Source organism: Corvus hawaiiensis, chromosome Z, assembly GCF_020740725.1.
Source record: "Corvus hawaiiensis isolate bCorHaw1 chromosome Z, bCorHaw1.pri.cur, whole genome shotgun sequence".
Taxonomy (NCBI): Eukaryota; Metazoa; Chordata; class Aves; order Passeriformes; family Corvidae; genus Corvus; species Corvus hawaiiensis.
This window is the reverse complement of record NC_063255.1, coordinates 29,916,186-29,927,563: the sequence shown is the minus strand read 5'-3', so window position 1 is coordinate 29,927,563 and position 11,378 is coordinate 29,916,186. Positions and strand designations below refer to the sequence as shown.

Here is an 11,378-nt window from a genome sequence, read left to right as displayed (position 1 = left end):
TAATTATGACATGATACACTTCTGGTTTTACACAAACATCTCTTAAACCAAATGCTGTCTCCTAGAAAAATTAAAGCTTTCAGCAGGAAACCTGTCTGGTTTCTATGTATATGTTTCACAGACCACTTTGAAGCCTCCTCTAAACTCTGGTCACTTCAAGACAGCTACCTAAATAGTGAGCCCTGAAGCAAATAAGGTAGCTTCTCTGTGGGTAAATTACATGTCATACAAAATGGGTTAGAACCATGGAAAGCCTAATAAAGTATTAGCTAGTGAAATTTTACCTTAAGTTTCCCAGGTCTGCTTCTCATTCTCCAGTGGAATTGTCGTAAACTTACTGATCTGTGTGGCCTGAATGCTGTCTTGACTTTGGGTCAAAGAGAACATCTGTAGAGCTAACAAGAACTGCTGAAGAGCAGATCAGTCTCGCATGCTGCGCTGCAGGATATGCCTTGGGGGAGTAGATAAATGCAGCTGGGAAAAAGTGGGTATGTTAGAAATTAATGCTCAAAGCCTAATTTTCTTTCCCACATACACAGAGGGTAGAGTGAGTGGAACTGAGTACTTGCAAATAGCACAGATGCACAAAGCAAGAGGCATATTAGGCAAGTACCAGGAAACACAGCCAACTGATGTGTTACTAAATTTTCAGCTGGCATCCAAAGTCAGAGATAAGAACTTCATTAAATGTCCAGATCCACACCGACCACAGGCGGAAATGTCACAGCAGGGTAAGTTCAACATGCAAATGACATGACACATGCAAGAGAAGACATACACCCACTCAGAGGAGCTTTTGTCCAACTGTCCCTTCAGTAATGTTCATTAGGAGTTCTGTTTCATCTTGGCACAGGTGTCACAGGCAACAGAACTCCCGCTTTGACTGAAGAGACTTCTTGATTTGGACTCAGTAGCATTCAGATGCCTTGTCTATATTCCAAGCCACACTTGCTTGTATCATGAGCACTTGCTCTCTGAGTGTGGAGTTGCTATTATCTCCTACCCTATTCTTCACTGATTGATTGGATGTTGTATTTTGCTTAGCCCAGCTATCCATGGCTTTTGAAGTCCTTTTATCTTGGATGAGATCTCCTTTTATTTTGCTCAGAGCATCCTCTAGTGTGCGTATTAGCAGAGTAATGTACTGATGGCAATGCAATACTGTGGGTTCAAATATGGCATGAGCTAGACTGTGAGGCAGGCCATTAGATTTACTCCTTTTCTCCTTTCTCTGTTTTCTCTAAAGCATTCTTTACAGCCTAACATTGATCTATCTTGCTAACATGAGATTGCCCACTCATATCTCATTTTCACTTATCTAACACTTCACACTCTTTCATGTTAATATCCAAAGCATCTCTCAGCATCCGCACAGGTGGCATATGACATCAGAATTGAGTTTTTGTATTAGTATTCAAAACAGATCTGAGAGCAGTTGGTGTTCCCAGAACGGTAACCAGCAAGAGAGTATTTTGTCTATTGAAACCAGCTGAGTATCAGCAAGAGGAGAAATTAATTCAGGAGGTGCTCAGCACTGGGTGAGATCAGCCTTCTAAGACGGAAATTCTGGCTTAACTGTTTTAACGACTGCTTCCTCTGCCCACTGCCATTGCAGTGTTGGCTGAAGCAGGACAGTTCAAAAGAATTGAAATTAACATTTGATGACACTTTTGCAAAAGTTTGCTATTGTTTATTTAGATGATTGTCAATTTCTCCACCGCCTTTGCTGTGAATTGGCTCAGGCAATTTGTGGTGCAAAGACCTGTGTGATTAGGCATACTTGAAAGTATGTTTTCAATCTGAACATCAGAGTGTCACAGATGAGACCTAGCTGGAACTAAAAATAGTGCCTGTTGTAAGTGAAATATATTTTAGAAGACACATGTAGTCTGTCCAGTTGTTTGTTTGGTTTCCTACAGTGTGGTTCCTCTAGCACAAGAAGGAAGACATTTCAGCTGAAGTCTTTTAATTTGACCTTAGAATCTGTGTTTTAATAATTAGTGCTTTATAGGAAGCAGCTTTTGTATGGGCTTTTATCAACTGAGTAAGAAGGTTCTGAGATATATTTTCTGTGTTTTCATAACATAGTCTATCATTGAAATAATTCTTTTGCATCTGTCTGAAGGGAAACCAGCAAGATAATTCAGTAGGAGGATGGTAGTGGTAGGAGTTTCTTTCCCCTTATTTGCATCCGAGGACAGAGGAATTTTCTCTGTCCTGGACCAGATCTATATTTAGTACAAATTCTCCACTCCATGATGTTACTGGTACCTTGGGTTGACTCTGATTTTCTTCTCTGGCCCTTAGGCTGCTCGCCATCTAAAGAGAAAACAGATGTAAAAAAACCATAAAGCCAGCAGTGTTCAAGTGCTTGTTCTGTATAGGCAAGGAATGCCCTCCAGCCCATTATTTCCACCAAGCAGAGTCTGCTGTCTGATTTTAAGTGCCACTGCTCAAAAGCCGCATGCATTGGATTTCTGCAAGGATGAGTGTTGAGAAGCCAAACAAAATCATTGACCCAGGCTGGCATGGAGTGGGTAGGGGTAAATGTCCCTGGTGCATCCTTTCAGGCACAGGCAGCCATGTTTATCTCCCCTTTCCCCAGGCACCTCTTTCTTGAGCTGGACCTGTGTCTTTTCTCCCCTGGATACCCTCCTCCCAGCTCTCAGCATGCCTGTTTTCCTACCTGTCAACAGCCAGCACCATGGAGAGTAGAAGGTGCTGATGCTGGCACTTTCCCCACCTGGGAGGTCAGACTCTTGTAGATTGCCACTCACCTCCTCAAGTAAGAATGTTTTTGTTTAGAAATCACATGTAGGAGGCTGCTTCCTGAAAGGAGTGACTACATCAATGGCAGCGACAGCTACCTAGTTTGGTGGTGGGAAGTAGGGTATTTCTAGCACCATGACCTCTGCTGATGGTGTCAGCTGAACCCTAGATGTGTTGTCCCTTTTCTCCTTATTTGCCTGAAGCTGTAGGTGCAAACAAGGCTTCTCACAGCCCACCCTCAATCCTGAACTTACACTTGATAACAAAAGCAATGCTGGATTGAGTGGCAGTCGTCTGTGTACCTTTCTGGGAGGCAGCCTGAAGTCTCTAGTTGCAAGATTCTTGGTTTTCCACTCCTAAGGACCACCTCTCCTTTCACTATCCCTTCTTGGACTTTGTCCAGCACAGAAACACTTTGCAAGTGTTTTTACCAAAAGCAAGAAGATGCTTACAAGTACATAGTAATAGTCAGGAATGTGGAGACATTGGTCCTCTAGGGACATTCCCACAACGAAGAAGAATGTTCTGTCTTCTGTTCATACAGTATTTTGAAGTATTTTTACCTCTTTTTCTTGTGAGTTTGGGGAAAAAAGGGAAATGTTTAATTACTTCAGTGAGTGTCAGTTTAGGATTGATTGAAACCTGGTTTAAAAAGAATAAAAATAGAACCACTAGGTAAATAATCTCTTTCCTGGAAGTGATAGCCCCACCAGGGCACTTAAAAGACACAAATGTCTTCAGAGGTTCCCTCTCTGGCACTTGGTACTTTGGCTTGCCTGTTCCATCTTCAAATCCTCACTTTCTTCTGTAAGGGCTCTGTAGTGGTTTGGTCCAAAATACTCATTACTGTTTATCTGCTGTGAGATAAGAATTAGGAGAAATGCAAAACAGGCACCAAACTTGAAAGAATATAAAGAAGTTTATTAACAGACCTAAAAGAAGAAAAAAAATTATACCACCTTCAGAACTCTCCTCCTCCCCCCACCTTCCTCCCTTCTCCCACTGACAATGTTCAAAGACAACCCTTAAGATGTTCAGTCTGTTTACCACTTCCATAATAACCTTGTTCAGTCCGTTTAGAAAGAGAAGTCTCTTCTTGCTCATGCTATGAAAACATTATCACAACGAGACAGCCGCCCACTTCCAAATATTGTTCAGTCCATTTAGGAAGAGGAGTCTCTCTGCCTGCGTGTGAGTCCTTTCCCCTGACTTGCAGCTTTTCCCGCAACTGCTTTCGAGGGTCCACTCTTGAAGTTTTTTGGGGTACAATTTTAAGGTTGAGCCGTTCAGAAACAGAAACAGAGGCCCTTCTCCTTCCCTGGGAGCAAAGGGTCTTCATCATCTTCATCGTTAGGACTATCTCTGGGAGCATCTCCAGGAACTGAGGTTTTCTCCTTTCCCATTTGGAGCAAAAGTCCTCATCTGGTTCATCTCTAGGGACTGAGGTTTTCTCCTTTCCCGTTTGGAGCAAAAGTCCTCATCTGGTTCATCTCTCCCTGTCCAAACTTCTCATGAAATTACAGCTGCGTCAGCATCTGCCTATCTCAACGCAGGTGCTTTTGTTTACGAGTTGAACACTCCACCCCCCATATCTTCATGAAATTACAACAGGATACTCTGATATATCATAGCTTCACAACAGAATTTCAGCTTTAAGCATCTCCTCTCTCTCTTCCCTCAGGTTTTCAGCTCTTCACAGCAATAAAAAGGGTTAATCTCACCTCGGCCTTGCAGCTTTGCAGCTGGAATGTTGAATCTTTCTTATCGCAGTGGAGAGGGGGGAGAGCCGAGCCGCTCCGGCTGCCCACGGCAAGGCAGTGGGGGGGTTCCACGGCTGGAACAGGTCCATGGCTCCAGGATGGCCGTGGCCCGGCCCGGCCTGGCCCGAGCAGGGCCTGGCTGGGCCCACTGGGCCCTGCTCGGGCCCTGCAGCCACCTGTCCCAGCGCCGGAAACGAGAGAGAGCTTGGAGGGGGAGTTTGCCTATTCTTAAATGTGGATCACAGAGGTGATCACAACTTTAAGTGGCTTAGAGAATTGTCCATATTCAAACTGGCCAGCTGATAGGTTCTTTCAGTTCCCAGAGGAAGCTGTAAGCACCCCTTAGCAAGGACGTCCCTTCCGGGACTATGCTTGCTAACCTATGACAGGCTCTGAGCATTTCCATTTTTATCCTGAGACTCACAGTACATGAGACTTATTTTCTTTGTAAATAGGCAGTGAAGTTAATGTATTTCCACACCTTTGTTCCAGGCAAGGTCGGGTGATGACTTCTTTTTCTAAAACACTTTTTGTTTTTCCTGTTTTTCCTGAAGCTTTCAAAGGCTTTGAACACAAGATTTAAAGCCTGTGGACCCTTAGACCTGGGTGAATTTGAAGGGGATGTTACCTGTTGTAAAGCTTGGGAGTCATGTTCTCAAAAGAGCAATTTTTCATAGTGTGTAATAGCAAGCTCTGTTTTTTGAAGTGCCATTACACCTGAAAGTATTTTTACTAGATATTAACGTTTGGCAGAGGACACCACAATTGAAAAGTATCTTGTCAGCTTATTCAGATGCTGGCATTCGCACACAATTGAGGTGTGCTTTTTGTAGCACACAGCTCTGCTGGCTCCTGGTCCAAGCAATGAAAGGCACTTACACCACCTCTGAAATCACCATACATAACTCCATGCCTAGACCTTTCCATCCTCTTGAGGCAACTCCCCTCGGAAGTTTTGGGCTTTGGCAGCTCTGGGAAGGTTACACTCTTTTGGCACAGCTTTCCCGAGTGGGGAGAGGCTGGTGAAAACCCCGTGGGCACCCGGTGTGAATACCACTCCCCCTGCCGTTTCGGAGGGGACTCCCCGGAGCTCTGGCCCTCCTTCCCACGGGGTGGGCAGCCTGCAGTCAGGAGGGCGGCCGGCAGGGACCGGGACAGGGAGCCCAGAGGCTGGGATGGATGATGGGTGAATGGATGCTCCGCGCCCCGCCGCGCCAGCCGAGCTCTGCCGAACACCTGCCTCAGGCCCGAGCTCGCGAGGCTGAGCTGGGCTCCCGCCCGCTTGGAGGGTCGGGGGAGAAAACGAAAAGTTCATTCACAGAATTACAGACTATTCTGAGTTGGAAAGGGAACAGTTACTTGTTCCACCCGCCCTGCCCCAGATGGGTTTGCTCCCAGACGCCAAACTCTGTGATGGAGGCTCACTCTCCATTTGTCCCCCAAAGAGCAGGAAAAAAGGAAACAACCTCAACAACCTTTTTTTTTTTTTTTTTTTTTTTTTTTTTTGGGAGTAGAGTGGTTCTTCATCCCTGCTCCTATTTTAAAGAAACGGGTCTGGCGCTTCTTCGGGATCTGTGCCCTGGCCAAAGTGCGGGCTCCCAAACACAGACATATCAACAGCAGTCTTCCTGCAAGGATCAGAAAAAATAGCCTTCAGTTATAGTACGCACCCGTGGTGCCTGATTCCACAGTGTCGGTTGTTTCTTTTTTTTTCCTGTGGCAGGAAAACCCTCGCACTTTTAAAAATAGATCACAAAGTTAAGCAAAGATACAAAGTGCAGGTGAGCTTTCCTGTTGCACTTTAAGAGTTGTTTTCAATAAGGAAATAAACTATTTGGATATTTCTAATTCGCGTGTGTATGTGCTTAAATAATACATATCTGTGAAATGTCCTGTTGTCTGACCTACGTGATTGTGCTGTGCATCCATATTTATTTATGCAGAAACACACACACAAATATTGAAAGCAATAAACAAAGCTGAAATAAATAACACCACCCAACTGAGTAGGGCTGCATACAGAACCATTAAATAGTCGAACACGAGGAGTGAAGTATTTTTAAGACAATCTTTTTCTTGTTTTATTACTGAATAATAGCAGATATTTCATCTCACATAAGGGGTATGAACATTGGGTAGATGACAGAAATCACATGGGAAAAACAGAAAACAAAAACCGAAAAGTGTGAAAAGATCCAGATCTATAACCAAATTCGGTCATTTGTTGTTGTTTCCAAATATCTGGTTTAGAGACACGGAAAACTGTCTTTAAAATAAGAGGTTAATTGCCCATATCTTCTGAGCAAATGGGGTCTCCAAATGCAAAGAACGATGCAGTAAGTAGTTGATTGCCAATTGTTTTCTCACATGAACAGCTTTCCATGAATACAGCTACACAAAATATGTGTAGTTCCCAAACTGTAACGCTTATCAGCGTTAAATTTTTTTAACATTTGATCAGTGTTACATCTCGATGTTAAAATCGTATGTTGAGTGGGCTGGTGAGGGGAGAATATTTGGGGATTAATTAAATTTTTGGATGAGATAGCTAAGGTGTTCAGTATTTCGGAGCACGACAACATAAAGGAATCTCGAAGAATAACTAAAATACAAAGCCTTGCAGAGCAGTGAGCAAACCAGTAAGGGAAACAGAGTGTTCTTACTTCTCTAAGCAGCTTTATTGTAACCGAAAAAGAGAAAGAAAAAATAGAGAGAGGGGGAAAGGCGAACTCTTTCAAATTCTTTTAAAAAAATTTTTCCCCCTAGAGCACAGACGAGCAGTCTTGCTTGTGGTCTACCCGCCGGAGAGCATGAGAGGGAGAAGCAGGAGTGCTAGCCTTGATTGTGTTCTGGTTTTTTTCCTCTTTTTCTCAGGAAATTGAGTAGTACGTGTCTTCTTGCAGAAGCGGCAGCCGGAGTGCCCGGGGCGTGCGGGAGGAGCCCTGGGGGTAACGGCACAGAGGAAGACTCTTCCCAGCAGTCGGACACCGGGAGCGCCGCCAGCCGCGATGGCTCGCTGGTGACTCGGCAGCGCGGATGCGGGCTGCAGGGGACGAGGGGACAGGGACTCGGCGGGACGACCGGGGACGGGTCAGCGCGCAGCCTTCTCGGCGGCCCCTCCGGCTCCCGGAAGGTGCGGCGGGTCGCGCAGGTACCGCCCCACCGCTCCGTGCGGGCCCCCCGCCGCCACGTCGAGGGGCAGGCGGCCGCGGCCGTCGGGCAGGTCGAGGCGCGCCCCGGCCCGGTGCAGCGCCGCCAGCGTCTCCAGAAAGCCGGCGCGGGCCGCGTCGTGCGCGGGGAGGCAGCCGGTGCGCGGGTCGGGGCGGTTGGGGTCGGCTCCGCGCCGCAGCAGCAGCTCGGCCACCCGCGGGCTGCCCAGCATCATCACCTGCGGGGAGAGACAGCGTCAGCGCCCGCCCGCCCCGACCACCGCCGGGCGCCGCCTCCGCGGAGAGTCCGGGTGGCAGCCGGGGCTGGCGGCGGCCGGACCCGCGTCTCTTTCGGGGCCTAATTCTGCTTTGTCGGCTACTTGGAGTCGTGACCTGCATGTATGCTGACAGCCGTTTGCGATGATCTGTACGGGTCCCTTCCAACTCGAGACAGTCTATGATTATATGATAAATTTAAAATATGAGCTATGATGTGTGTGGTTCCCAGACTAGGTACGACACATGTACGTTCTTCTTCACTTTTATGCCATTTATATACACCATGGTATAAACGGTACTCGTGGTGTGTGTATAAGCATATATGTGTACACACTCACGTTTATACGCACGTACAGACACAGCTATGTAAGTGTGTACAGATATATACACACAATATAGATACTGCTTGTGTAATGTACCCTTTATTATATAATAAATAGTGCATGTATATGTATTAGAAATATATTCAGGCATACACACATACAAAAATACTTTAAATATATTTATACACATAAAGAGCGTGTATATATTTGTATATTATATATACACACAATGCATTTAATGAGAGCTCTGAGGGACCTTGCATTAAGTTTCCTGCCACTTAGAATACATTATTGATTCATCAACGGTGAGCAACCAAAGGGGCAATGCAGCTGGGTATGGTTCCTTTTGGCATTCGGTGTGTATTTTTCCCCTTATGAATTTTGGACCAATATGGGATTTTTTTTTCTCTCTCGCTTCTGTCTTCTTCTCAGAAGTGAGAGCAGCTGCTGAGCACTCTTGAGCAATGCACAAAACTTAACTGATGGAAAATTCCGAGTTATATTTTGTATCTAAATGTCAAATTCCCAATGGCATTCTGCTTTTCTGCCAATGGAAGAAACTTGGCAAGGTTTGATCACACACGATTGAACAAAACCCAACAGGAACCCCCAATTAACCAAAAACCAAAATAAATTTGCACCTGGGGTTTTACTTTCCTCAATGTCCTGGTCATTTTCAGTGGAATTTTAACCTCCCTAAATTGTGACTAAACACTTTGAAAAAGATCTTAAGACAATAAATAGGTTTTTCTCATCATTTTCTTTCTCGGTACTTTGGTTTGTGCACTTCAAATAATTGGGCGTGATTATAATAGAAGTGTGAATATGCTTATAAATGTAATAATTTATGAATTCCTGATATTAATCTTTTTCAGAAAGAAAAAGAGGGTCCACATATTCGATGTGTCAGCCATTTTCTAAATTGCTGACAAGGGAAAAAGAACTTAATCTCACCGTGAAATGAGGAAAGCAAAGAGATAATTTATGAGAATTTGGAGATTCTTTTCATCTGGAATTTGAACATACAAAAGAAATAAAACAAGTAACTTTCTGAGAGCCTTTCTCGGTAACATACTTCAGAAAAACATTTCATGTCAAGTGCAAGGGTCAAAATGGCTGTTCAGCTTAGCTGATGAATCATTAAATATGTCTCTTCAAATGACAACTCGAAATATCTTCTTCGTGAGATACACAACTCTAGTTTAAATCACAGTATATTAATCGTTCAACGAACATTAAAAAGCTTTCTACTTAAGTATGTCGATTGATATAACACACTTTTAACTCTCAAACTGCCTAGAAAGCAATTCTACATACTGCTACTTCTAACATCTATGAATAAATTCTGCCACTATTTATGAATAGAAAATATTAATATTACTACTACTTAAAGAAAAAAAAATAAAGAGGTGACTACTAATATACACCTAATTTCAAGTTACAATTTTTACCAGCACAATTTCCAGGTTCTTTGTTCAAGAATATACTAGTAAGGGACCCTGCTTCGATTTACTTGGGGAATAAAGACCTATTCGGTCTTTATTTTAAAAATCAATAAATTTGCTCGAAGTGCAGATAATTCCCCAAACCTATCTGGAAAATGATTTTGCAGTCCCACTTCTTCTTTTGCGTACACCCTAGAAAAATTCGTTTGCTGCCAGGAGTTCCTCACTGAACTCCATCTTGCATTTTCAGGACGGCAGGGCTTAGTAAAAAATAAAGGGCTCGTTTGAATTCAGACGGCTGCGGCTGGAGTATGGTTCCGATTATAACAATAAAAATTAATTCTATTCACAAAGTACCCACCCCTCCCCGCCAGCGTGGCAGAGCACAGCTTCCCCCCCGCCCCCTCACCCGATTACCCCTCTTCCCTGTGCTCCGTACCTGGAGCGGGGTTCTCCCAAGGGAGTTGGTCCCGTTGGGATCCACGCCTGCGTCCAGCAGCCTCCTCACCTCTTCGTGGTCCCCGCGGGCGGCGGCGCTGCACAGGTGGTCGCCGTCGCTCCGGGGGGACCCCTCCATCGCCTCCCGCCGATCTGAGCCGCACGACCGCCTCTGGCTTTCCCTCTCCCCTGTCTGCGATCTCTCCCGTAGCTGAGACGCAGCTCCTCCTTCCCCGAGGGCAGCGGCCGCCCCTTCGCGTCCCCCTCCTGGCCCCCCCCGTGCCCTCCCCGCGCCACGCACTCCGCCGGCGGGGCGGGCGCTATGGCATCCGCTCTCCCCCGTCCCCCAGCGGCTGCCGGAAAATCCGCGCACCCGCCCGGGGCGAGGGGCACCGGCAGGGCGACGAAGGATCGCGGGATGCCCGCAGTCTGGTCCTCAAGCACGGCACCTCGGAAAGCAGCCCGGTTTCACCCCCACCTCGAGCGCGGGCGGCTCTGGCAGGGTTTTCCTCTCACGGGGGAGAGGGGATGGAGCCCCATAACCTCTGTCCGTATAGGGGCGGGTTGCGAAGGCGGGGAGCGGGGCGCAGACCCACCGACAAACAGCCTCCACGGCAGCTGCCACGGCCCGGGCAGGTGGGACGCGCCACGTGAGTATCTAACGCGGGCGGACGACGACATGACAGAAGCAGAACTTTCTCGGGACAGAGAGGGACTTTGTGCGAGTGATGGCTCTGGTTTCTGTCTCCGAAAGGGGTTCTGCCCTGCCGGACCCCCTCCTAGCTGTGGGTCGGGGGTCCATCCCTCCGTCCTGCGCCGGCAGAGAGCAAGTGGACCGGATGAGGAAGGGAGCCGTGCTCCCGTTGTCTGCGACAAATCTCATGGCACCGGATAGAGGAGGATCGCTTCAGCCTGGCCCTGCCAGAGCCTTCAGCGAGCTGGAAAACCGCGGCGAGAGTCCGCCAGGCTAAGGTGCAGCTCCAGCCGCCCAGCGGGAGGCTGCGCAGAAGAATCTCGCCTGGTGGCTGTAAAGATCCTCAAAAAATCCTGGCTCCTCCCCTTGGCTTTCCGCCCAGCGCCACCCGGCTGCAGGCCCCAAGCACGCCCGTGACACATACCCCCAGCCCGAGCGACCCACCCCGCGGTAGTCGAGGGGGGAGCGGGTGGCCGGCACCCACGACCCGCCGCGTGAAGTTTTTATTCTGCCACCTCAAA

General features: G+C 46.9%; 1 protein-coding gene across 1 annotated transcript; it reads right to left on the bottom strand.

Moving 5' to 3' along the window:
• Positions 1-6,583: 6,583 nt before the first annotated feature.
• On the bottom strand, positions 6,584-10,385 carry LOC125320384 (cyclin-dependent kinase 4 inhibitor B-like). Its single transcript, XM_048292658.1, has 2 exons — positions 10,165-10,385; positions 6,584-7,917 (listed from the first exon to the last, which is right to left on the bottom strand). The coding sequence occupies exons 1-2, from the start codon at positions 10,300-10,302 to the stop codon at positions 7,621-7,623; spliced, it is 435 nt and encodes a 144-aa protein (XP_048148615.1). The 5' UTR covers positions 10,303-10,385; the 3' UTR covers positions 6,584-7,620.
• Between the last annotated feature and the right edge of the window lie 993 nt (positions 10,386-11,378).